Source organism: Saccopteryx bilineata, chromosome 1 (assembly GCF_036850765.1).
Source record: "Saccopteryx bilineata isolate mSacBil1 chromosome 1, mSacBil1_pri_phased_curated, whole genome shotgun sequence".
Lineage (NCBI taxonomy): Eukaryota > Metazoa > Chordata > Mammalia > Chiroptera > Emballonuridae > Saccopteryx > Saccopteryx bilineata.
This window is the reverse complement of record NC_089490.1, coordinates 185,088,346-185,115,944: the sequence shown is the minus strand read 5'-3', so window position 1 is coordinate 185,115,944 and position 27,599 is coordinate 185,088,346. Positions and strand designations below refer to the sequence as shown.

Sequence of the window (27,599 nt, the reverse complement as noted above, 5' to 3'; positions counted from 1 at the left end):
TGCTCTGCCCCTCCGGGGCGTCGCACTGTTGCAACCAGAGCCACTCTAGTGCCTGGGGCAGAGGCCAAGGAGCCATCCCCAGCGCCCAGGCCATCCTTTGCTCCAATGGAGCCTCGGCTGCGGGAGGGGAAGAGAGAGACAGAGAGGAAGGAGAGGGGGAGGGGTGGAGAAGCAGATGGGCGCTTCTCCTGTGTGCCCTGGCTGAGAATCGAACCCGGGACTTCTGCACGCCAGGCCGACGCTCTACCACTGAGCCAACCGGCCAGGGCCTATTTTAACCATTTTTAAGTGCATAGTTGAGTGGCATTAAGTACAGTCACACTGTTGTGCAACCATCACCACTATCCATCTCTAGAACTTTCTCAGACTGTTTTAATGTGTACTATTGTTTGTTATAGATTCCAGGGTGTTGAGTAAATAGAACTGCTATTTTTAGTTATATATAGGCAGCAGTTATATATAGGCATTCCTTTTTTAAAACTCTCCATTTTTCTGTCTTACCCTAATGCAATTCTTTCCTCTCTTGAACTAAGGTCCAGGGAAGAGCATCCTTCTTCTAAAATTAAGCAATTGAAATATCAACTGTCTTAAGAATCATATGACAGACAAACTTTTATCATTCTTCATTGATTGAGAGCCTTAAATAACTCAGAATTAGTATGCTCACCATCAGTTAAATGTCTAGAGGAGACTGTGCATAGATTCTGACATATTTGTGAAACATTGAGTCATTCTGCCCATTAAGTAAAACATTGATTTTTAAAAAAACTGGTCGTAATGTCTACTGTCCTTAAAACTCTCATAACACTCGATTATTTCTGCTTGGGTAGAACTGGCAAGATTTTTTTTCAAAGCATATTTCATTGGTGTTATGAAATCACATAGGCTAGGCCGTGTTCACAGTTAGATTTCTATTCTTTACATCTTCCATTCTAAGGTTTTGGCAACAAATCCATCTTTCAAAAAAGGCACAGTTCATGCAAGTATACACTATTATAAAAATAAAAATATCTCTGGCTTTTTAAGTGAACATTAGCTCAAAAACAGGAGGGTCCCTGCTAATGGACATCCAAGAACCACCCATGGAGCCGAATGTTTCAGAAGTCATATGAATGCAAGAGCTCTCAGCTTTAGAGTCTCTCCATGAAAGGTTGCCGTTTATAACTCCTCCTTCCCCAATTCTGTTCATTTCTTCAGTTCCCTAAAAGAAACTGTACTTAAGAGGGGATACGTTCTATATTCACCTGAATCATAGCAACCAAAGCCAAAATACAGGGTCCATGTCCGGCAAATTAGCATATTTCTGCCACATATCGAAAACTCAAAATGCTTCCAGAAGTCCCAAAGGAATAATAACTCAATGTATACTTAACCTCAGGAGAAAAAAAATATTTTGTATTGTATGACCACAAATTCTGCACTCATCCCTTCACTTTTCCAAGAACAAAAGCCTCTCTGAGCATATTCTCCATTTAAAAAATACAGTGAGAACCCAAATTGGAGTAAATTGAAGAATATCTGCTCCCATTACATCTCGACACTCCCAAACGTTGCACTTGGAATCTCCTCTCGAACTTATCAGAACATGTAGGTTTCAGGTAATTACAAACTCTATCATGTGATGCAAGAAAATATACACAGTTGCACTTCTGAAAAAAGCACCATAAATTCAAACACCAGCTACTAGGGGCACAATAAATGAGCTTCCACGCTAGCAGAGCTTGTCCCCTTCTAGGTACACATGTCAGAGATTCCACACGGCACTATTTCTCATTCATTTACATAATCTCTCACTAGTTTGCTTTCCAACTGTCAAACCAGGACTTGGTTCTTCCTGTTTCCATTTCCCGGGGTTATTTTCTTCCGCAGTCTAATAAAAAGTTCTATTTCAGTATCAAAATTATCAGGCTTTTCCTTAACCCAAATAGCAAAACTATCTTCTTTTCTCTTAGAGTTATAACTATATTTTCTCTTTACTACTATGAAACTGCATTTTTCTTCCCTCTAACTCCTTCGCAATCTACTTTTTCTGGGCTGTTAACACATATGGCTTAGAGGAACTGGGAGGAAAAAAAAGGAACAGGCTTTGGGTCAATGATTGGCCTTCAATGATTTCTTTCTCAGAAATGTCTGACAGCTACCCCCTGCCCACTGCTCCAAGCTCTCAGGCCCTGCCGTCCCAGCACCAGTCCCCAATATGACAGCCCCTCAGATGCTGTGTTTACTCCTTGTCACTATTTCCAATATCCCTTACCAGACAGACCTTTCAACCCCTTTCTGTAGTCCCTTGGTTTAAAAAAAAAGAAAAAGGATAATAGGCCTATATTAAGACTATCAAACACTTCTCTTTTTAGCATTCACAGATTTCTATAATCTAGTTCCCCACCAGCTACCAGTAAACCCTTCCAGCAGGCTTCGTTTGTCCTCTGTTCACCCCCCCCCACCTGAGTTACAACTTATTCCTACAATCCTCTCTACTCCACTAACCACCAACCAATCTTCAAACATCAGTGGAAATCTCACCTCCTACATGAAGCTTTCCTGGACTATTCTGACCCACACAGACTTCTTTCTGTTCTCATCTTGGGAAACAGTTTTTATCTGCATCACACGACCAAACACATAATTAGGGAACAACAACAGAAACGGCTATCTACACTCATGTGAGTCATTCCCCTTTAGCTGGGGATACGGAGGGAGGGCACATTTGGTTCGTTTCATATTCATTTGGTTTGTTCACCCACATTAAGAAGATGGCAATAAATAACTTGAAAACTTCCTATTGTTTATCACTCTGTCAATAATAGATATGAAGTAATTTTTCTTTTAGTTCAAGGTTTCTATCAAAAAGCTTATATTAAAATACACTGATAACAGAACTCCAAAAGAGGAAAACAACCCAAGAAAACTGGGCGAAGGAGTTAACAGACATGAAAAAAGGCATATGGATGGCAAGTAAGCGCATGAAAAGATGTTTAGCATCATTCAGACATTAGAGAAATGACAATCTAAACCACAATAAGATACCATTGTACATCTGTTATAACATTCAAAATGAAAAAGACTGATTCTCAAGTGTCCGCAAGGATGTAAGAGACCGAGCACTCACACCAGCTGGTGGCAAGGTAATATGATACATTTTGGAAAACAGTTTGATACTTTCTTAAAAATAACAGCTATCATATGACCATCCACCTGTAGGTATTTACTAAAGAAAAAACAAAGCCTATGTCCATACAGAGATCTGTATGTGAATATTTGCAAAGCTTTGTTTGTCACAGCCAAAACTGGAAACAACCCAAATGTCCATCAACAGGGGGAGAGATGGACAAACTGTCCTATATCAGACAACGGATAGCTGTTTAGCTCAGTGCTAAAACGAAACTCATTACTGGTGCAGGCAACAACCTAGATGAATCTCAAACGCATTCTGTTGAATGACAGAAGCCAGAATGCCAGAATGCAAAAGCTACATCAAGTATGATTCCATTTGTAGGACAATCAAGAAGAAACAAAACAAAACAGAACTATAGGGATGGGGAACATCTGAATGGTCACCTGAGTTTGGTAGTGAAGAGAAGGGCTATGACCGGGAAACACAAGGGAATGTTGGTGGGCGATAAAACTATTCTGTATCTTGAATGGGTGGTGATTACATGACTATGCATTTGGCAAAGCTCATAGAATTGCACACCTAAAAGAGGAAATTTTACAGCTTGTAAATTAAAAATAAATAAATGACCTCATAATAAAGACTAAGAATATATCACCATTTACCTTGGCATACACCATTACAAACTACTCTATTATGTTGAATTAGAAAAAGCAAGAACAGCATCTGTTGATTATTTTGTGACAATCCTAAAAATGCCGACAGAGGTCACAACACTTTTTTTTTTTTTTGCTAAACTCAGTAGAACGCTCACTGCTATTTAAAAATAACTAAGAATCTTACACAATCATCTAGTCACCCCAATTACATGCCTGCCCCCAAGTACCTCTGCTAACCAATCATTCATCCATTTGATGGGGATTTACCATCAACAATGTACCTGGCACCGTTTAGAGGTGACAAATGGACACTGGTAAACAGGACGGGTTAAGTTCCTATTCTCAAGAATTCTCCGTACGAAACGTGGAGTAAACCAAGGTAATTTCTATAGGCATGGGCCCTGAAGACAACAAAAGGGTGAGCTGTGTTACAAGGTGAAGGAGTAGGCACTTTATGTAGAATGGTCGAGGAAGACCTCTTTGAGAGAGTGACATGAGTTAATCCTAAGTGACAAGAAGAGGCAGGAAACCAAAATCTGAAGGCAGGGACTTCTTGGCAGAGGGAGCAGCAAATGCAGAGGTCCCCAGGGGGCAGGGCGGGAGGGCCCCGGTTCCTCTGAGCCACAGAAAGGTCACCGCAGGGAAGGAGCCAGGAAGAAAGAGATGCTCAGTCAGGTGGCCAGGGGCCTGTTAACTCAGTGCTCAATAGACCTCCAGTTAGGGCTACTTCACACTGCTAGTAATGAGAAGCAGCCAGAGGGCTTTTTAGCAGCCACATAATCTGATCTATGTTTTTTAAAGGATCCATGTGGCTGCCTGCCTTTTTTTTTTTTTTTTTTTAGGACATTGAGCTTTCTTCTCTAACTCGTCTTTGTTCCTCCACCTACCTGAGCTGCGTGGCCTTAGGCAAATCACATATGTATTTTCTGATCCTCAGGTCCACCAGCCGCCACCGACAGCTTACACATACTGGTTCAATCTGACAGTCAATATCTGACTCTAAGGCTAACTGGAGTCTCTCTCTGTCCTCACTTCCCCAGGACCGGACACTGTCCCCATCAATTCTCTTCCCTCCCTCTGACATTTTCAGTGTCAGCAGTGGTCCATTGCCCGTTTCCTATCTTCCCTGTCCAGCAGATCCTGCTGTTTCTCTGCTCTACCATCTCTTCCCTTGGATCTTTTTCTCTTTATCACCAAGCACGTGCCTCCCAAGAGCGAACACTGAGCCTGCATCCTCTGAGTCTCGCCTCTTCACTGCTTGCTGACTCCTTAGCCAAGTCCAGTTTGCTTCCCGTTTCCACCACTGGACAGAGTTCCCTCTTGAAAATCACCAGCACCCATCTGTCACCAATGATTCCATCTAATTCCTCGTCTTCCCAGCCCTATCGTGGGGTTTTGAACCACCATCTCCTACTAGAAGGTAATGATAATGTAATAGATAGGAGGACAGGATTCTACTCCCAGTACCGCTGCCCACTGCTTTGCGGGATACTACTGGAAAAGGCACGTAATCTCTCTGGGCCTTAGTTTCAGAATCTGTACTGGATTTGGAGAGAGCCTTAAGGCCCTTGCGATTTGCAAATGATTCTTCCCTGTGGCATCCATGACTCGGCACTATCTTGATTCTCTACACTCTCTGTCTCCTCTAGGAGGATGTATTGCTCATATTCTAAATGGGGTTCTATTCCTCCAAAATCCTAGCACAATGCACTTGTAACTGTACCTGAGTCACTAGAAACATTCTCTGTCTGGATAGCACCCACATTGACCGCATTGATTGCCACTTCTAAGAAGAAGCGTCCCATGCCTCCAGACCAACATTTTCACCAGTATGGAGAACCCTTCCAGTCAGAGACAATTTGGCACTTAGAACTCATGTTCCCCCTCCCCGCAAGGTAAATCCTCCTCCTCCAAGCCTTCACTTCTTGATCTCTCCATAGTTCTTAACTGCTCGCCATTATTTATGAGAGCCAAGCTTAGCCCTGGCTGGTTGGCTCAGAGGTAGAGTGTCAAGCCTGGCATGTGGCTGTCCCAGGTTCGAGTCCCAGTCAGGGCACACAGTAGAAGGTAGAAGCAACCAATTACTTCTCTACTAACCCCCCCATCCACCCCCATCCCCTCCCATCCCCTGTGCTGCCACAGCCCTGACTTTTTGGTATCAACAAGTTGGCCTTGGGCACTGAGGACAGCTCTGCAGCCTCTGCCTCGGGTGCTAAAAAAAAAAAAATGGCTTGGTTGCTGAGCAACAGAACAATGGCCTCAAATGGGCAGAGCATTGCCCCCTGATGGGCTTGCCCAGAGGATGCCAGACAGGGTACATGTGGGAGTCTGTCTCCTTGCTTCCCTTATTCTCATGGAAAAAAAGAGAGAGAGAGCGCCAAGCTTATAATATGTGAGTTTTCCACTAATATTCCACATACTTTGCTCTCTACTTCTACTCAAATATCAATTCCTTCCTCAATAGTTTAGTCCTAAAGCTATTAAAGCAAGACACAGCAAAGTAGATATCCACAGCGGGGGTGGGGGGGTATCCAGCTGTGGCAGCTCACGGTGGGGCATGAAGCCCAAGGGTAGCTCTGATGCCCAATGTGGAGAGTACGGATTGGAGCAGAGGTGGCGTCATCCACGTGTTTGCGTGTTCTAGTGTAAGATAGAAACACAAGCAAGAAGAGGACAGCCCAGCAGGGACAGTCAACACCTAAGGAGGCTAAGAAGGGCATCCTTTGGGGGAATATGGCCCCGTGACTGTGACCCTGAATGCAGAGTTAGACCTCAGTCACAGATAGTAGAGCATCTGGCAGATGGCATTGCTCCTGAAAAAATGGCTGATTCCAGGACTAGCATGGGAAATAATGTACAAGATGGGCCTTAAGCAAAAAAGTGCTCAGGGAAAAATTGGAGAATGGCAAAAAGACACAGAAACCAGCTTGAATGGGTTCCCACTGGCTAAATCAGAACAATCTGAACCTCAGAAATGAGGACCGTGACCAACTATAACCAACCTATGACAAAAGATAGGAAACAATGACACCATGCAGACAGAAATAATTAAATGAATCAACAAAGTCTAACAGAGAATGGGATGTTGACACAGTTTTAAAGTCCCTCTCCCCAAAATATCTCCTAATTGCAAAGGGAAAAGAGCAACTTACTTTGGAGATCTCTGGCAAACAGCACCTGAATCAGGTGATCCAACGGGACAGGTAAGAGCACAGAGGATAATCACTTGTCACCTAGCAGGAAGCAGTGAGAAGAAGGCAGCATCACGTCTGTGACGTTCCTGCCAAAACTGCATCACCTGATCTAGCCATGAGGAAGCAGACAACAAGCCCAAATGGAGGGACTTTCTAATAAATACCTGTTGTCAAGTCATGAAATCTAGAAAAGACTGAGGAACTGTCCCAGACTGATGGAGACTAAAATGACGCCAAAACCAAACACAAGACGCAATTCTTAACTGGATCCTTCTGCGAGAAGAGACTTTATCGGCACAACTGGCAAAACAAGAATGACATCTACGAAGTAGATGTTAAATTTCTTGACTTCGATGGTTCTATGGTGGTTATGCAGGAGAAGGTCCTCACTTACAGTTCTTTTTAAGTGGGCTTTCAATTTTTTTGAGTGTGATTATTTGAAAATAAAATTTTCATACAAAACCCCCACTCCTACAAAGGCTTCTTGTATAACATCTCACATCTGTCTCCTTTTTCCATTACCCCCGACATCCTGCTCCAGAGAAACAGGTTCCTATTCTCCTTGCGCAGCTGCCCTCACTTCTTAACAAGGCTCTTTCTGCTGCCATCCACCCCACCAACACTGCCTAATTAAGGATTTTCCAAAGAGCCCTTCAGCTCACACCACTTCCCATTCCAACATTTCCATAGCTCCTCATTATCTACCAAATTAAGTGCAAATTTCTTAGTGTGACTTTCAAGTCCCACTCTTTTAGTTCCAGCTAACTCCAACTAACCTCTTCCAGGCTCTCTTCCTCCCACCCCAAACTCCTCTATCACAGCCAGCCACACAACACAGCTGGATCGCACCAGTGTTTTCTGCCCATCTCCGGGGTCCCGCTCACATAACTGCCCCCTCGCAGGGAGTGCCCACCCCCAACCCCTGCAAACTTCTCAAGTATGAACCCCGACTCTGACACCACCACCACTCCCTTTCTCCCCTTTTCTAAGATGCCTAGGTAACCTTTGCCAGTCAGAATATCTGAAGTTGATTATGCCGATTACAGACATTTCATGCTGGTTTGGGTGGCAAGGTTTGTCAATTAGTCTCAACAACTCCTAATCCACAGGGTGAGGCCAAAATAGGCTTACAGTTGTGAGTAGGTAAACACCATTTATTTTCGTATTATTAATTATACAGTAGTATTGTTTTCCATATGAACTGTACACCTACTTTTGCCCCACCCCATATAAGGTGAGGTGGCATACCAATGAAGTAGTCATCATTAATGAAATTAAGTGACAGCCACAATTATGAATTCAGATCCCCAGTTATTATCTCGCTCTCTCTCTAGGTTATTAACTTTTTAAGTATTCAAGTTACCTTTTGTTTGCCATCTTTCCTTCCTGAGACTAGAGTTTTCTATTTCTTGCATAAAATACAAGCAATTTCTACCTTTTCTACATAAAAATGTTGGCCTTGGCCATACCACTATCAGAAATTCAGTGGTTGACAGAACATCAATTAAGTAACACACACTTATATGTAATTACATTTTAACTACATCATTTCCTTACTATATAAAGAAAAGAATAAAACTCAAAAAACTGAAAGCTCAGCTTGTTAGATAAGGCATCATCCCGATAACCCAAAATTGTGGGTTCAATCCCCAATCAAGGCACTTACAACAATCAACCAGTGAATGTATAAATAAGTGAAAAAACAAATTGATGTATCTTTTTTTCTCTCTCCACCCCTTCTTCTCTTTCTAAAAATTAATTTTTTTAAGAAACCTGAAAAACAAAGCCTTCACTTGACAAGTTTAAAATTAGAGATTCTAAAATTTAAGATGAAAACATATAAAATGTTTAAATTTCCTGAACTTTCACTAATAAATTTTGGAAAGCCCACAAAAATTTATGATCTAATGGCTATATTTAAACAATCAAGAAGCCAGTTATTTTCCTTTTGATTTGAATTTAGTAGATAAAGTAATAAATTGTTTAGCGGCAGAGCTGAAATTTTATCAGTAGATGAGTGATACAAACCTAAAGCAACTCTTGAAAGCCTGGGGAAAAAGAACTATTATTTCAGAGAAAAAGAATTAATTACATCAAAAGATTACGGGAAGTGAAGTGTTACTCCTAAATCACGATCAATATAATACCTGCTGCTGCGCTAAACACTGCAAGAATAGAAAAGGTCAGACACACCCAGCATTTCAATATTGCAAGAGGCATGGAATCAATAAACAGTAAATCTCCAGGTCCTGCTTTCAGCATATCACCAGTAGGGAAACTGCCTGAAGTTGAATACTTTGAACTGGTTTAACTTTTTAAGGTATGAATTAATAGCTCAAAATGTACTAATACTATAGATCAGGGGTCCCCAAACTACAGCCCTCGAGCCACATGCGGCCCCCTGAGGCCATTTATCCGGCCCCCGCTGCACTTCCGGAAGGGGCACCTCTTTCATTGGTGGTCAGTGAGAGGAGCATAGTTCCCATTGAAATACTGGTCAGTTGGTTGATTTAAATTTACTTGTTCTTTATTTTAAATATTGTATTTGTTCCCGTTTTGTTTTTTTTTTTTACTTTAAAATAAGATCTGTGCAGTGTGCATAGGGATTTGTTCATAGTTTTTTTTATAGTCTGGCCCTCCAATGGTCTGAGGGACAGTGAACTGGCCCCCTGTGTAAAAAGTTTGGGGACCCCTGCTATAGATGATAATCTAACATGTAAACCTAGGATACTTGTGACAGTAAAAGCAAAATGTATAAAAGCACACTACACATAGTGGTTTGTAGACTAAAAGCCACTAACTTAATTTTTTTTAAATAAAATTATCACTTGTACCAGAATACCAAAGATGAATGAAAGTGAATGAATCATCAGGAGAAGCAAATCTCTTATTTGAAAATCATTTCTAAAAATATTTAGAACACTAACCTGGAGGAATTCTAGGTACACTAGCAACTTCAAAGTCAAAATATTATGAGACAAATAATAAGAAACAGAAAAGTTCTATGTTTTTATTTCCAAATGACCTAAGCAACCCTTAATGGATTTATTTATTATAGTAAACATCAACAATCAATCAATCTCTCTCCCCACCCCAAAACCCATCATTCTTTCATCCTTTGCATTACAGAGAGATATTTACATCTCAGGGCTTTACTCAGAAAATTTGCTAAGAGACAGGGCAAACTCTATAACAAACTCCTTGAATTCTGAAAGTTTTGGTTTATTATGAAAGGTGAGTTTCAAAAAACTCCAGGGACAGCCTAACCAGGCGGTGGTGCAGCGGATAGAGCGTTGGATTAGGATGCAGAGGACCCAGGTTCAAGACCCCGAGGTCACCAGCTTGAGCGCAGGCTTATCTGGTTTGAGCAAAGCTCACCAGCTTGGACCCAAGGTCGCTGGCTCAAGCAAGGGGTTACTCAGTCTGCTGAAGGCCCATGGTCAAGGCACATGAGAAAGCAATCAATGAACAACTAAAGTGTCGCAACGAAAAACTGATGATTGATGCTTCTCATCTCTCTCCGTCCCTGTCTGTCTGTCCCTATCTACCCCCCCCCTCTCTCTGTAAAAAAACAACAATAACAAACTCCAGGGACAATTGAAACATAAAAAATAACTGTAGGTAATAAACTAAATTGTTTCATTCTATCATGAAAAAAAAATGCAGCATATATTAAGATAAATACCTTATGGCTTGTCTTGAAACCTACCAGAACACACCCTTTGAAATAGTGAACTTTATATTCAAAAGTCTAAGTCTGTGTTAGCACTGTGTTATGATGCTATCTGAGTGACTACCATATCACCATAAACAGCCAATCAATCCTATGTCAACAGGTAAAACCTATTCCCCCAAAAAATAGTATAAATTCAAAGAACAAGAAATTCATAGTGTTAAATTTTGCAAATGGAAAGATCTGATTTTTTAAAAATCTGCTTTTCAAAGTAAAATGATAGGTCACGCCTACTCACTTTTACTTTTAAATGGTAAACGATTTTTCTATCCCGACTACCCTGGAAACTACAGAACTAGACTTGTGATTAAAATATACTTCAAACCTCTTAAGCAAATATGTTAAAGGATACAGACCAGGACAAAATGGTGTTGGAAGGAGACTTGACTTGAAGTAGTGAACACACCACACAGTGTACTGATGACAGGTTGTAGACTTCTATCCCTGAAACCTATATAATCTTGTTAACCAATGTCAACCCAACTAATATAAAGAAAAAAGAAAAGTCATAGGACAGTCAGCCAGACTTTACAGAAATTTTACTAAACAATAAATGCTTAAAAGGAAAAAAAAAATAAACAGGAAACATGTACTTAGCTCATAATATTAACTGCCTCAAAGAAAAAGAAACTGAGGCTTAAGAAGCTGTGACTCACTCAAGGCTACAGTTCTGTTTGTGTCCCAGCCGACAGGGCAACACCAATCTATATGACACAGTGAGGTCCAGTGTCCATCCTGAGAGCTTTACATTCAGCTCTGCCATAGTCTACTTGACAAGGTGGCGGTCGAACCATCCACTCACTGAAAACTACTGGCAGAGAGATGACGACATCCATCGTCACTCTGACCCAATGGACAGCAACATGCACTTCCCAGACATTACTCATTTTTATCAGCTTGAAAAATTAACCTAGATGAGAATCATCTTTCTTATTTGAATAGGGCACTCTTTTCTCAGCATAACAGTCAGTAAGGCTAGCACAAATTAAGTAGTATCTCTTTTCTTCATTAACTACCAATGAGTGTATAGAATAGCATAGACCAGCAAGTCTCAATTTCGGGGTCTCAAGACATCTCTAATCTCTTAATATCTATTGAGGACATCAAGAGCTTTGGTTTATATGAATTATATTTATTGATAATTACCATTTTAGAAATTATAACTACTATTTTTTTAAAGAGATTTTTTTTTCTTTTTTTTTTTCTTTTTCAGTTTTCTGAAGCTGGAAACAGGGAGAGACAGTCAGACAGACTCCCGCATGCGCCCGACCAGGATCCACCCGGCACGCCCACCATGGGGCGACACTCTGCCCACCAGGGGGCGATGCTCTGCCCATCCTGGGCGTCGCCATGTTGTGACCAGAGCCACTCTAGCGCCTGAGGTAGAGGCCACAGAGCCATCCCCAGCGCCCAGGCCATCCCTGCTCCAATGGAGCCTCGGCTGCGGGAGGGGAAGAGAGAGACAGAGAGGAAAGCGAGGTGGAGGGGTGGAGAAGCAAATGGGTGCTTCTCCTGTGTGCCCTGGCCGGGAATCGAACCCGGGTCCACCGCACGCTAGGCCGACGCTCTACCGCTGAGCCAACCGGCCAGGGCCTAAAGAGACTTTTTAAAGATTTTTTAAATTTATGCATTTTAGAGAGGAGAGAGAGAGAGAGAAAGAGAAAGAAGGGAAAAGGAATAGGAAGCATCCACTCCCATATGTGCCTTGACCAGGCAAAACCAGGGATTCGACCTCAGTGTTCCAGGTCAACACTCCATCCACTGTGCCACCATAGGTCAGGCAGAAATTGCAACTAATATTTTAAATAATTTAAAAACAAGTCATTATATATTAACATAAACACATTTTATGCAAAAATATTTTCAAAAATGAAAACTCTAGTGAGAAGATGGGCACTGTTTTACATTTTTGCAAGTCTATTGCTCGCCTAATAGGAGACAGCTGGACTTTCATAGCTACTTCTGCTTTCAACATGTGGTGATACATACTGTTTCCAGGATAGAAAGAAAATCTGGCCCCCCACAGATATCTTTCTGGAAAAAGGAGCATTGCAATGGTCTTTGTAGATAAATGCAGATATGATTCTTTGATACAATGAAAATCGACAGTGAATAGTTTCTCAAAGGTTAGTTGCAATGTGGAATCTGAAAGCATTGTCAGTGAACTTTTCATACACTATTACATTCAAATTCATTGGTCCATCTTCCATTTTCAATGGATCTACCAATCCATAATTTTCGACGTCATGAATCTCCTTGAGTTCTCAGGAACCTCAAACTGTATTTTGAGATCTACTAGGAAACAGTTTAATATAGAGTTCAAACAAAAGATAAAGGATGTTAATAAAACCTACAAGTGGTTCCATGCTTCCTTGATCCCTTTACAACCTTTAGTTCATTAATTTATTCAACATTTCCTGGAATGGAGTATCATCATTATAAATTACAAAATAGGCAAAAAGGTTGGATTTTGGTTCAAAAGACACAAAATAAGAGCCAATGATGATGCTTGGATGAAGTTAAATTAAATATAACACATAAAGTAAAATCCAGAGTAAGATCTCTATATCCTCTGATATTATTCTGAGAATGATCTAAACAAACAGACCTGGGTAACATCCATGAGGAAAAGCTATAAAGAATTAGTAATCTATCAGAGACTTCAAGTAACACTACAGCTTTGGCATTAAATTTTTTGTAAAGCATATATTAACTAGCACAATACCAGCATCTATGTAAAAAAAATGGATTCCCTCTGACTACATTAACACATAAGTAGAGAATGTTGAAAAACACAAGCACAGACACCGGACAACACCTCCATTGCCCACAAATGCAGTGTAAGCTCAAGGCCACTGATTCACATTAAGATGTTTAAAGCTAGACCATTAGGAGGCGCTTCGCAAGTCAACAACCTTCGAAACTAAAAAAGCATACACAGAAACACAGCAGCAAATGTATGGGGCCTAATCATAACATTTTAAATCAGAGTAGAACTTAAGTATATGCATTATCAACAAATATTTCTTTTAACTATGTACATAATACTTCTTCCAAATTATTCTGTCGAATTTCATATACATAATGAAAAAAAAGAAAACTAAAGAAATGGAAACTAAAGATTGTGAAAACAAAGGGGGTATAATGGGGGATACAGGGCTGGGGGTGAGGGAGTTCTATTGAGTGGGAAACTTGAATCCATGTTAACACGATAAATTAAAATTAATAAAAATTTTAAAAAATGATTGTGAAAACACTTAAGATTTCATTACATTAACGGTGATGGCTAAAATGTATATAATAATATACTACAGACCTGGTGATCTTCAAAGTGCTTCTTATAAATTCACTCGAGTGTCTTAATGGCCTTTGAGATGGGCACTGTTTCATCCCCTTCTCACAGAGGAGAAAACTGGAGCTCAGAGTGGTGAAGGGGGGTATGTGCATGGCACAGGAAGCATCAAGTGGCACAACTGGGATTTCAACCGGGAAAGCCATGCATTCGACAACCCGGCTACACAACGTCAAACTAATTCGCTAAAAATAACGTCACTTACCACAATATCCAAGTTGTGCACAAAACTTCCTTCTCTGTAAGTAAAGCAGAGTCCTAGCAGTAGAACACACACTGACTTGGGTTCTGGTGAAAGCTACACTATCTGCTGACTGGTGTTAGAATTCAGAATTTGAGAGGGGCTGTGCTGAAATACCAAAGGGCTCATGTTGTTGGAAGCTGCAAGAACCTATCTTTTATGGAATGTTTGCTTCGATAAAAGCAAGAGGAGTCAGGTTTGAGTTGATGGTGAGGAAAAGAATGCACAGAATAAAGCTTTTGCTCTTGGTTTAGAAATAAAAAATAGAAGGAAAGAGATATAGGAATATACATAAACCCTATAGCCTGAACAAAATAAAATTTTGTATTATATCCATATATTCCTAGATGCCAAAGGAAAGAACCAAACCTAAGAAACCTATTCTTTATATGTCCAATAAAGGGATCATTTATGACAATCATGTAATAAAAATAGCACTGAAGCAAAGTCCAATGCAAGTATTCATTGTATAACTTAGAACCACCCTTTAGTCATATCTAAAATCTCTTCCTTGTTTTTTTGTTAATAGATATGCTTGTCATGGCTCTATAATATAATTTGAAGTCAGGTATTGTAATGCCCCAGCTTCGTTCTTTTTCCTTAGGATTGCTTTGGCTATTCAGGGTTTTTTATAGTTCCATATAAATCTGATGATTTTTTTGTTCTATTTCTTTAAAAACTGCCATTGGAATTTTGATGGGAATTGCATTGAATATGTATATTGCTTTGGGTAATATGGTCATTTTGATTATATTTATTCTTCCTATCCAAGAACAAGGAATATTTTTCCATTTCATTGTATCTTTTTCGATTTCCCTTACAATGTTTTGTCGTTTTCATTATATAGGTCCTTTACATTCTTTGTTATATTTATTTCTAGGTATTTTATTTTTTTTGTTGCAACCATAAAGGGGATTACTTTTTTAGTTCATTTTCTGATGTTTTGTTGTTGGCATATAAATATAAAGACACATGCAGCCCCATGTTCACTGCAGCATTGTTCATAGTGGCCAAGACATGGAAACAACCAAAAAGCCCTTCAATAGAAGACTGGATAAAGAAGATGTGGCACATATACACTATAGCAGTGGTTCTCAACCTTTCTAATGCCGTGACCCCACAATACAGTTTCTCATGTTGCGGTGACCCCAAACCAAAAAATAATTTTGGTGGCTACTTCATAACTGTAATTTTGCTATAGTTATGATTCGGAATGTAAATCCTGATATGCATTATGTATTTTCCGATGGCTTTAGGCGACCCTGCCGGGGTTGTGACCCACAGGTTGAGAACCGCTGCACTATAGAATACTACTCAGCCATAAGAATGATGGCATCAGATCATTTACAACAACATGGATGGACCTTGATAACATTATACGGAGTGAAATAAGTAAATCAGAAAAAACTAAGAACTGCATTATTCCATACATAGTTGGGACATAAAAATGAGACTAAGAGACATGGACAAGAGTGTGGTGGTTACAGTGGGGGGGGGCACAAAGGAAACCAGATAGAAGGTGACGGAAGATAATTTGACTGATGGGTATGCAACATAACTGTCAAAATAACCTGGAGATGTTTTCTCTGAACATATGTACCCCGATTTATTGTCACCCCATTATAATTAATAAAAAAAATAGTTATGCTATCTGCAACAAGGAAAACCAAGAGATATTTTACAGTAAGGTATGCATGTCTTCTTGCAGATCTTAAAAGTTATAAATATACCAATTCAAAACTGCAGTGACATATTTCACTTCCAATACGAGTAAGAAAGTCAGACTGTCCACTTAGTAATTTTAGCAGTGCTGATTCTTTAAAAGCCCTCAACAGTTAAGGAAATGATTTATTTGTATTGAAAACCACAACTTCCATACAATTAACCTAACTAGAAAAAGACAAAAAAGTGGGGAGCTCTGGGTAACAGACTTGAGGTTCAATTTCATTTTTCACAGCCAATGAATTAATAAAGAAAACTAAAAAAAGAAGAAAAAAGACTAAAACCACAAAGAAACTAATTTAAAGCAGTTTTAATGAACCAGTATAAAGCTAGAGGGGGGAAAAAAAGAGGGCACTAGTCTGCTAAAGTAAACATAGTAACAAGAAGCAGAAACCAAACTTTTTGCAAATACCTACAACAGGCAACAAGGGGGCCGCGGTGGGGGTATAGCACCTTATAAAGGCTCCTTCAAAATCACAAAATACTTTCTAAGAAATTTTAAGAACATTTTTGTTTCTCTATTTAAAAAAAGTAGTGACATTATACCAACAAGCAGAAGGGGAACATTAAATGGCCATCCTGACATCCTGAAAATATAAATAGAACAGTAAACTGAAATGTGTTTCATTTGTCAACTGTAAATATCATGCCGACCATCCATGTTTTATAAAGTCGTGATTTTTCAAAAACGAAGAAAAAGCCACCTTACCTTGACACATTTTCTGGAATGTACTCTAGGACCGGATATCCATCACTTCGTCTAGATGACAGGTCACCGTGTGATTTCCACGACTCCACTAATGTATTGACAGGAGGAAAGGAACTCAGGTGTTGGAAAGATTGGTCTCTAGCCGCTCGTGATAAAGATATTGTACCTTGAGCACCAATCCTATAGTGAAAGGATTGTCCACCTGAATTCACACCAACGATGGCAGATGAAGGGATGCTGGCCTCTGGGTAATAGCTCCCATCATCTGGTTCCTGTTTAATCCCCAGGGAGAAGCTGCTGCCTTCACAGTTACCATCAAAGCCGGGCACAGGTGGCCCTAAAATGCCTGATAGAGAATAATAGTCTTTATCATCCATAAAGGAAAAATACGAGCTATCCATGAATGGAAATGGGTTTACAGTTGGGTTCCCTTTGAAAGAGGCGCCTGAACACGAATGCTTGGTTGATTCCTGTTTTATTGGTACTGAGAATGGAGAATCGGAATTTATTTTGCTATTTCCTCTTAGACACGAGCTGCTAAAAACTCCATCTGGCTCTGGTTTTATGTACTGGACAATGTTAAGCTGGCCGGTCACACCATTAGAGATGGCATTCTCCACCTCCTCGGTCTTGGGAAACGGGGCCTCTTGAGCACCTTTCTCAAGTGTGTCTGGACTCGGAACCACATCCCGGGCCGCAATGGATCCCAAAGGGGTGCCAGAAGCCGTGTAGCTGAAGGCATTGTTTGCGGGGCTACAAATAGAACCCACAGTACTCACAGTTGGGCTGGAAAGCGTGGATCTGTTATTTGTGTTGGAAGGGCTGGAAACAGAGCACCTTGAGTTGTTGATATTTGCCGGGCTGGACACAGAGGATCGCAGAGTGACGTTAGGACTGGAGACTGGAGATTTTACACTGCAGTGACTTGGCGGGCTGGAAATGGGAGACTTCATGCTACTTAACGGACTGGAGAGAGGAGAGCCCACGTTGCTGGCGTGTGCTGGGCTGTGTGACCTGGAACCTCGATTCTCAATGTTAGGGGAGCATGTCAAGGGAGTCCCCTGGGTGACAGGGCTGTGCACTGTGAAACTGCCAAAGCTGGCCGAGGTGGAGGACACAGAGCTAACTCCAGCAGGGCTGCACACTGAAGACGTTATGTTCAGAGGGCTGCACACAGACGGGCTCTTCTCATGGCACATGATAGGACTTTTAACAATAGTACGCATGACCCCGCCATTTAGAGAGTTCCCAGGATCAGACATAAATGATCTCAAGGGCCTGCTCATACCTAACGTGGAAGGGCGATGGCCATTTTCTTTGTAAAATTTCACCAGCTGTTCAACATTTTGATAAATCTTTGCTGGACTCATGCTTCCTTGTTGGTTCTGCTGATCATAGGGGTAGTCGGCATCTCTTATGGAATCCATGTATAAACCCATGGACTCAGCTACAGTTGCTGAAAGTTCCTTAGATTCCAGCTCGGTTTTAATATCAGACGTTAAAATCCCAGACCGATTATTGTCTTGCTGAAGGCAAGGGAGTAGTTCTTGTTTTTCTTTGCTGCTTCCTTGAGTACTGTTGTTTGGAATAGCACCGGAAACACAGCTTACATTGACAATCTCCATGTAGTTATTCTCATCTGTCCTCTGTGTAGGTCCCAGGGAAGAGTGATCCACAGCCTGAGAAACTTGACCCCACCGTCTTTCCATATCTAGACCTTCAGGGAGACTGTGGTAGCCTTTGGTCTCCATAGCTAACAAATAAATTTATATTAAAAAAATTGAATTAGAATCATTTATAGCAATACAATCCTAAGTGACATTCCAAAATTCCAGTGACTAAGCCAGCAATTTTCAACTAGTGCACTGCAAGAATTTTTAAAACATGCACTACCTGACTCTTTAGTCAGAGGCACTGACCTCTTTTCCCTTACATTGTCAAAAAAAATAAAAATAAAAATGACAACAGCCAAAACAATAGCACCCCAGTGTGAATCAAAATTATACCTATTTTTTTTGTCAGATCGGCAAAAAATACATTTTTTGGTGTGCTGCAGAATTTTAGTAATTAGTTTATGTATGCCATGAAATGAAAAAGGTTGAAACTCGCTGTACTAAGCTGTAAGTACACATTCTACTTATGCTAAGCAATACTTCTAGTTATTTTAAAAAGTTACCTGTTTCGATGCTGATAAAACAGAGCATTGACTAACCTGTCCAGAAGCCAGACTCAATAGGCAATTATATAAAAGTATTTTGCATCCAAATAAAAATAACATAGTTCTATAATACAGCCTTTAGAGTTTGCAAAGAATATTTACAACTGTTAACTTATTTAATATTCAAAGTAATCCTGGGGACCAAGAAACAAACAAAGGGGAAACTGAGGACTTAGGTAGGTGACTTGCCCAAGGTTAAAGACATAATAAATGACAAAGACAAAATCAGGTTTAAAACTACATCTTCTAACTCCAAAGGCTTTTGAATCTTTTGGGCTATGGACGCTGCTTCCAATATCTAAGATGTGGTTTTACTAAAAAAAATTTTTAAATGCAATTAATGTTACCATTTCCCAATATAAAGTTATTGAGTGAATTATCACAGAAAAAACAATTTAGGAATTATTTTTTAAAACAGTAAGATTATCTTAAAATGCATTATTGACCAAGATAACTTAATGTCAATTCTAAAAAGTAAAGATTCATATAATCTGATTTACTAAGATGGTCCATAGCACAGAGAGGATATGTCAGGAACGACAGGCTCTTTGTTATTTCAATACCGGTGAGGACTCTGACATGCACCCTGAGCTAAAAGGACTCTTGACAGTTTCATCCTCCACAGTAAATGGAGGAAGTTCAAGATGGGTTCTGACAACTTATGTGTTCATTCATTCAACAAATATTTATCAAGTGTTTGCTACATCCTGGGTCTACAACCAGTCACTGAATCTATAGTGATGAACAAAACAGGCACAGTCCCCATGCTCAGGGACCCCACAGGATTGCTTTAGATATACAATCATACCCATTGGCTCTCTCTATATATTTCACCGGCAGATTTTAATAGGCTATATTTATATAATTCTTATGTAGTATATAATTCAAAGCAATATTATAAACATTTCACACACATTAACTTATTTACCCTTATAAACAACCCTTTAAGATTGGTGAAAGTATTATATAAATGATGCAAGTGGGGAAACTGAGGCACAGGCAAAGAGCTAAGTAGCAGAGCTAGAATCTGATCCTAAGTCTCTCTCCTCACCAAGGTCATCTCGACCTTGGCATTACTGGCATTTGGGACTGATAATTGTCATGGAGGTCTGTCCATGCATGTAAGATGTTTTAGCACATCCCTGATCCCTCCCTACTAGATGCTAGCAGCAGCCCCCACCCCAGTTATGACAGCCAAAAATGTCTCCAGACATTACCAAAGATTCTTAGGGTGGGGTTGGGGAACAAAATAACCACCCCAATAAGAACCACCAGAGTAAAGAAAATTAACTTATTCTCAGTAAAAATTTTATTCGTACATTTTAATATATAAAATTCCAAAAATTATTATGTATTCACTTTTCAAATCCTTTTGGTTGTCTAAACAAGCTATGACCCAAATAAAGGTCCTGATCCTAAAAGACACGTTTTCAGCTGTTCCGCACACAAATATTACTTTCGGCCTCGCCTCCTTTTACCCATTTTGCTACTCCTAGCTCCATCCTCCCTATCTTTCCCTCATTAAAAAGAGACTAGCAAGTCCTTTTGCTCCAGAACTTATATTAATTAACACAGAAAAAGAATGATGACTCTACCAAATAAATTGGCAACAGCGATCACGAGGCTCTCTAATGAAATGTCATGCCCAAATTGTCTGCATACTGTAATCACCTCTACCTTTTCTGTATTCTACACTAGTTTCAAGTCTCAGGAGGCAGAAACTTTCTAAATTTCTCCATTGCATCCCAAACTGACAGCAAAGTGATTTTTAAAAAAATGTCAACTAGTTATAATATAATCAGTACTCAATAATTTGTGACCATTAAACCCTACCAATTATGGAGCTTACTTTTACTTAAAGAGCATTATTCTATAAATCCTGAAGCAGGAATCAATCCCAAAGCACTGGGAAATAAATCAAACTGCAGAGGCTGAGGTGGTTATCTGGTAGCTCCAGCCAAAAAAAACTTAGTGTGGAGAAAAGCCAAGTAAAAGTTGGGGGAAACAAAACAAAACCCTGCATAGTGACATGGGACTGAAATGGCTACTATTGGCCTTTCCACTTTATTAAAACAAACGAAAAAAAACCCCAAACATTTAGTCATAGCCAGAGGTTGAAAAATATCAGTAAATATTATGTGCTTCTTCGACATCTACCTAAGAGTATTCATCCTTCCCATACCAAACTGGAAGGGATGTACATCTAAGGGATGGATGTTTTGGCTTCCAATTCATCCAACACCACAGGTAACAGGTCTATTCATGTTCAAAACTGAACACTTTCTGTGTATCACCCCTCTCCCCTCAACCCAGTCCCTAAACCCACATTCTGTTTTGGTAAAGTGAACCACCGTCCCTCCACCCAAATGCCTGGAAGTCACCCTTGCCTAGGCACCCTTACTAAAGGCTTCTGCAGCCTCAGCCCTCCCCACTCACCCACCCACAGCCCCATTTCCCTAGGCCCTAGGCAATAGGCCTATTTTCCCAGAGTCTGAAGGGGAATCCCCATGCAGATCCCTCTCCAAAAATCTATTGTCCAAATTCCCTTCTGGAAAGGAGGATCACTTGCAGTATTTTTGAAGTTTCCCCGTGTAAACCTGCATGCTAAAACTCCTGGGCAGCCAGCTCGCCAGTGCAGAGAAACCTGTTTCCTTTTGAATCCAGCATTCCCTACATAAATTGGACCACTGCACCTTTTTGTCACAGAACAACTACTGATATTCCAAGGGACGTTTTCATCACTCTGTCCAAAAATAGGAATCAAAGCTCAGATTTCTGAGGTTTTACGAAGATTTAAAGAGAATCTATATGGGAAATGGAGGGCAAGGACACTCTGAAAGCACTCTACAAGCAAGTACCTTATCAGTTAACATCATGTAGCTGATCACAACTTCCCAAGTCTTGTTTAGTTAGCCTTAAACTCCCTTAACAATGCAACAGGATTTGCTGAATTCTAAATTAGCTTTGATCGGGTATTCTTCTCATCTACCAACCTCATGCACCTCTCAACAAAGAGAACAGAGTCAAGGCTGGCAACAAACACAGAAGAATAGAGGACATCTAGGATCTGCATGGTTTCCACTGGAAACATTTTTAAAGATCAGACCTTTTCAAAAATAGGTGTAGTGAAATATTTGTGCTGAATTCTCTCTATTATCTTAACTCATCTTCTCCGTAAAGAAATGGATCAGATAAGAGATTTATTTCCTAAGTTATCCATGAAACCTAAGTTGTCCCTTTGGAACTGGCATAATTACCATGGCTTCAACAGAATTTCAGTCAACTTGAACTTATTAGTGAATACTAAAAATATTAGCTAGGGAATTTATGATTCTCATAGAACTTACTATCCAAAAAGTAAAGGGAAAGTTTTTGTTACTAACCTATAAGGTACTGGTCTACAAATTTAGCTTATACATAATTAAAGTTGTCTCCTGTACAATGGGATTATAACAGAGGCTTCTTTGGGACAAAGTCAAAAACCCTTATGACCCTTTAATTTTCATGTAAATGGCCTACCCACATAAAATAAAGGGAATTTCACATAAGAAAAGTAAGGAGAAGCACTGCTGAAGTTCTACTTTAAACCACATACATGCTCTTCAATACTCTTTTTGCAAAGGAAAAATCTGACGTTAAAATTTTTATGTTTTATAGCCTGTGTTAAATTGCCCTTTTCCATAAGGAAGTAGTTTTTTTCAGGGTTATTAACAAAGACTCTTGCATATTTGTATTTTATCTGAAAACACTTTCACTTTTAATATCCCCCCAAAACACTGTTCCATTTTAAATGCATAATTTTATATAGTTATTTCACTGTAATATGGCATCTAAAAGATCAGAATCGTAAGAATGTTACAATTTGCACTGGTTGTACAGTTGCAAGTTTGTTGTATGTAACTATTTTTCTGTCATCCCCACTACAGAACCATTATGTTCCCGTCGTTTATAGATGAGGCGAATGATAGAAACCTGCCCAAGGTCACCTAAGCGTGCAGGAGAACCAGTTAGAACTGAGCACACCTGATTTCTATTCACTCACCTAATTCAACTGAGCCACCTGATCTTTCCAAAATCCCCAAACAAAACTATTTCTTATCCCTTAAAGGAAAAAGCTCTTCTTTATTTTTAAAAGCTTGTCCTCAGACATTTCCATGACAGCTGCCACGAAGTCAAACATAAAATTAAAACTTCCCAGAAGAACTTCGCTGGAGAACGCTGTTATCATTACTTTGTAAATATCATCAATTAACAGCACCTAGAGAAATGGCAATACAAAAGGTATAAGGCAATTTAGTGCGTTTGAAATTCAGCAGTTTCCAAAACTTGTCTGCTATCAAATGAAAGTTTTCCTAACTTCTATGTAATAATAGTTAAAAGCTATGGTGCCATAAACCTTTATGACTGAAATCTGTCTTAAAAAAATTCTGTAGAAAAACCCTGCACCTAAATTCAGTAGACGGTTACGGATGCCACCAAAAGAAGCTTCATCCCTTCGTTACTGCCTTTAGAATTTCAACTGATGCCACAGAAAGCTGAATCTCCCTCAAGAGTTTCCTGAATACCAAGGAACGGGGGAACGGGCAATGCACGAATTTCCAGAGCCCCCTTCATTGCAGGATCTATCAGGATCTCTCTCTCCTTCAACTGCCCTTAATAAGCTACATCTCCAGCTGAGATTTGGATGCCTCTGCAATTGACAGAGGGAAAAAATATTATTCAAACGTCCTTTAAAAATTGTACTAGGCAAACGACCCGAAATTCATCTTGGGGAAAGAAAAGGGTGGTGGTAGACCTCCCACTGCAAAAAGCGGCTGAAAGCCGCTCGTTAGAGGGCATTTATCCAAAGTGGCCAAACTTTCCCAAAATAGTCCTCTGGCGGCCAAAGGGGGGAAAAAGTGGAAAACCAAAACAAAACAACAAGCACACAGCACTATACTGACTGTGCCTCCGAATTACGCAGCCACTTCGCCCAGCAAAGTGCACGCTCCCGTTCCGCGGCCGCACGTCCAGGTCGGCAAGCGGCGCCCCGCGGCGCACCCCTACACACCTGCCTCGGCCGGGGTCCGTCTCGGCGTCTACCTGTTGCAGCGCTCGCCAAAGCTACGACACTCCTGCTGCGGAGCCCCCCTAAATCCAACCACATCCAGGCCAGCGAGTGCCGCTCCCCCTGCAGCGGGAGAGCCCGAGGCAGCAACGCTCTTGCACCCAGGTGACTGCACGGGCTTCTTCCAAGCAGCCTGAAGTTGGCTTGCGTCTCCCCCGTCCAATGACACCCGGGTGCGGAGGGGCGGAGAGGACCGGGCTGGGCCAGGTGTAGGGGCAGGGACAGGGCGGACGAAATAGGGAGGGAGAGAGGGAGAGAGGGCGGGCCAAAGCCCGGAGGGGGAGTGGGCCGGCTTTTAAAAGCGGGTCACATGTCCAGATAAAGTTCAGGTTGCTTCCTATTGGCCCGGAGGAAAGCAAGGCTCCACGCTGCATGGGTCAGGGTGGCTTCTCATTGGGCAATCATCGCTGTCAGTCACTAGGAGGGCGACATGACTGATACAAAGTTGCTGCGACACAGCCTGGACTCGCGGCTCCCTTAAAGCCGCAGGAGCGGTGCGCGTTTGGGGTGCCGGGCAGTGGCTACGACACTAGGCAGTAGGCACCCTCTGCACGCTGATCCTCGGCCCCCTCCTTGCTCAGCTTGTGTGCACCCACCTGACTCTCCTAATGATCCCAGGATATCTGGAAAGACGTGCAAAGTGTGGTGACGCGGTTTAAGTCGGTTTTTCCGAGAGCCAGTCAAGGTGGTGTCCCCTCACACTCTCCACCTGCAGCGCCAGGTGAAGGGCAACCCTGGCCCGGGCTCCACCCACAGCTTCCGCGTGCACGGAAGGATTCCCGCGTGGGCTTCACCCGACCCCTAAGGTTCTCTCCACGCCCCTTTCCTGGGTCTCCCGAGTTACCTCTCAAGTAGAGCAGCCGCAGCGTCCGCTGCCAACATGCAAAAGGATCACGTTCCCACTCGATTTGAATTTCCTTATTTTAACCGTGCAGGAAAAGCGGGTGCTTTTCGGGGTAGCTCAACCCTTTAAACACACACAGCCTCTCACCCAGTTCCCCACCCCCACCAAAAAATAAAGTGCCAGGGTCAAGAGTTATTGCTCTCTCTCATAATTTTGTTGCTGTATTTAGTATATTGGTGTAGGATTTTTCCACTGGTTCAATTAGAAAGAAAGCCTACCGATCGAGGATATTCACTTCTTTATAATGGGTGGGAGGGGTGCATAAATTTGGAGAAACATATAGAAGGGGTTTAGGAACCGAACTGTCTTCTAAGGATCCGGCATCTGCGAGAAGAAATTTCTGTTTCCCTCTAGTCGCCCCCACCTCGACTCTCCTCTCGCCCACCCAAACGCTGGACTTCTTAACTTTGATTTCCTAAGGACTTTGAGGGTCCGCGTTTGAGCCTCGCCTGTAGGCTCCCAGCTGGCCCGGAGTCGGCACCAGTGACGTACACACCTAAATCTGGTCCCCTGGCCCTCGGCGACCCGCAGCTCGGCGCCAGCTGCTGCGCACCTCCCTCCTCACCCTTGCCCCGCGCCCGCGTAAGTCATGGTGGAGGCGTTCACCCTGTGCCCAAAGGCCCCTCCTCGCCTTACAGTTAATTAAGCTTCGGGATTTCCGACCCCGAGAGCAAGAAGACAAACTTCCAGCCTTTCCAGGTAGGGAACTCCCTGGCAGCGAGGACGACAGCGGCGGCGCGGGAGGGCCCGTCCCGACCCCCGACTCAGGTGTTTAGCTTTCCCCTGCGCGGAGCGGCCCCCATCGACCCCGCAGCGAAGAGTCCCGGCCAAGTGTCCCAACTTCCCCGCGGGGCCCGCCGTCACGCGCGCTCTCCTGGCCCGGCGAGCAGTCGGGCATCGATCGCACCCGGGCGGAGGGCGGGCGGCAGGCAGGACCGAGGGGTGTCCCGGACCTCGAGCCCGGGCACGCGAGGAGGCGTCAGCTCAGCATGCGCTGCCAAATTATTCATTATTAAAGGAATGGACGTGTCTGTTTTACTAAGTTTTTACCTCCTTTACTGAGAGCCTGCCTGGCCCTGGATCTCAGCTTCTTGCAAAATCTAGGTTAGAACGGTGCAGGGACAGCTGCCGCGATCGCTCGCCTACCCGCTGCCCAGCACCCCTGGCCGGAGGCGGCCGGGCGGGCACCGAGTCTCCTGCCCGCAGCCCACCTCTGCGCGCACCCCACCTTCACCAGGGCCGCCCCGGAGCTCCCCGGGTCCCCTCCCGCTGATGTCAGTGCAGTGACTCGCTGCACTCACCTTTTCTAGGACATGGTGGGGAGGCTGGGGCCGGGGCGAAGGGGCGGGGAGGGGGGCAGCGAGACTCCGGCCGCCGCCGCCGCCGCCACCGTCGCCACCAGCAAGTCCAATATTAGCTGATCGGCGGGAAGGATGGAGAGGACGGTAATCCCAGCGGTCGCCCTTCTGACGGTGGGTAGAGCAATAGAGCAGTAGTGTTGCTACCCTGCAGGAGCAGGCGAGGCGCCGGCGCCAAATCGCGCAGAGAGGGACGCGGGCGCCCGCCCGCCCGCCCCCGGCAACGGCGGCCGGCCTCAAGCGGACCCCTCTCTGGGGCTGCTGGTCTTCGGGGCTGTGACAGCGGTGGCCCGGGAGCCGGGAAATCCCGCGGGGTGATCCCGCGTCGGCTGTCCCGCAGCGCGGCTCTCCGCGCCCCCTCCGCGGGCCTGGGGCGGCCGGTGACAGCTCGGGCGTCGGTGAGTGAGAGAGAGAGAGAGAGAGAGAGAGAGGAGAGAGAGAGAGAGGAAGAGAGAGAGAGAGGAAGAGAGAGAGAGAGAGAGAGAGAGAGAGAGAGTGTGTGTGTGTGTGTGTGTGGTAAGTGGGGGAGGCCGCAGGGGGAGCCCTGGCGCCGCGGCCCCCTCCCAGGGTCACACCCTCCGCAGCCGGAGGAGGTAGCAAAGCGTCCAGCCACCGGCCGGTGGGAAACGGGCTGGGGGCGCCAGTGGCCGCCCTGCCACCCCGGCTACTGGCAGTGAGGAGGCCGAGAGAAAACGGACTCCAGTGCACGTAGTCCCACACCCCTCACTAAGGGCCCCCCCAAGTCCGGCCCTGACCTCGCGTCCCGACCTCAGGTGCAGTTCCCACCTGCGGGGGACAGCGCGGACTCGGGACCACGCGCTGGGGGCGGGAGGGAAAAGTTACTTTTCCTGCTCCCTCGCTGCCCACCCGGGGAGGCTGCTCCTCTCCTCCCTCTCTGGGGCTCGCCGAGCCTCTGCCCCACCCCCATCGTGGAGGGGGGTGAGGAAGGGTGGCGTGTCTGCGCGCGGGGGCGCAGGGGTGGCCGGGTGAGAAGCGGCGGTCGCCACTGGCCTCCTAGGTCTGACAGCCGCTGAATAGCGGACCGCGACAGGGCGGAGGAGCTAGCGGAGCAAGGGGCCGCGCGCCGGGACCCCTTCCCCCTCAGCTTGCGGAGCGCCGCGCGCCCTCGTGCCCGCCCCGCGCGCCCTCGCGCCGGCCCGGGCAAACACCTACGCAGACGCGAAAGTGAAGGGCGGGGGGGGGGGGGGGGGGGGGGGGGGGGGGAGACAGAACCTGGCGGGCCGCGGGTGGCGCGCCCGGGCGCGCGCGGCGGGGGCGGAGGATGGAGCT

At 43.3% G+C, this 27,599-nt stretch overlaps 1 protein-coding gene across 5 annotated transcripts in view; it reads right to left on the bottom strand.

Moving 5' to 3' along the window:
* Positions 1–26,375, bottom strand: part of NR3C2 (nuclear receptor subfamily 3 group C member 2) — a 313,282-nt gene extending 286,907 nt beyond the window's left edge. The window contains exons 1-3 of one of the 5 annotated variants that reach the window (XM_066281147.1): positions 23,991–24,305; positions 22,983–23,198; positions 16,723–18,475 (exon numbers count right to left, since the gene is read on the bottom strand). In XM_066281147.1, coding sequence (XP_066137244.1) covers positions 16,723–18,473 — 1,751 coding nt within the window. In that variant the 5' untranslated portion in view covers positions 18,474–18,475; positions 22,983–23,198; positions 23,991–24,305. Of the gene's footprint in view, positions 1–16,722; positions 18,476–22,982; positions 23,199–23,990; positions 24,306–24,643; positions 24,832–26,001; positions 26,149–26,252 lie in introns of those variants that run through there. The other 4 variants (XM_066281159.1, XM_066281166.1, XM_066281153.1 and 1 more) reach the window with 4 other exon arrangements.
* Positions 26,376–27,599: the final 1,224 nt, after the last annotated feature.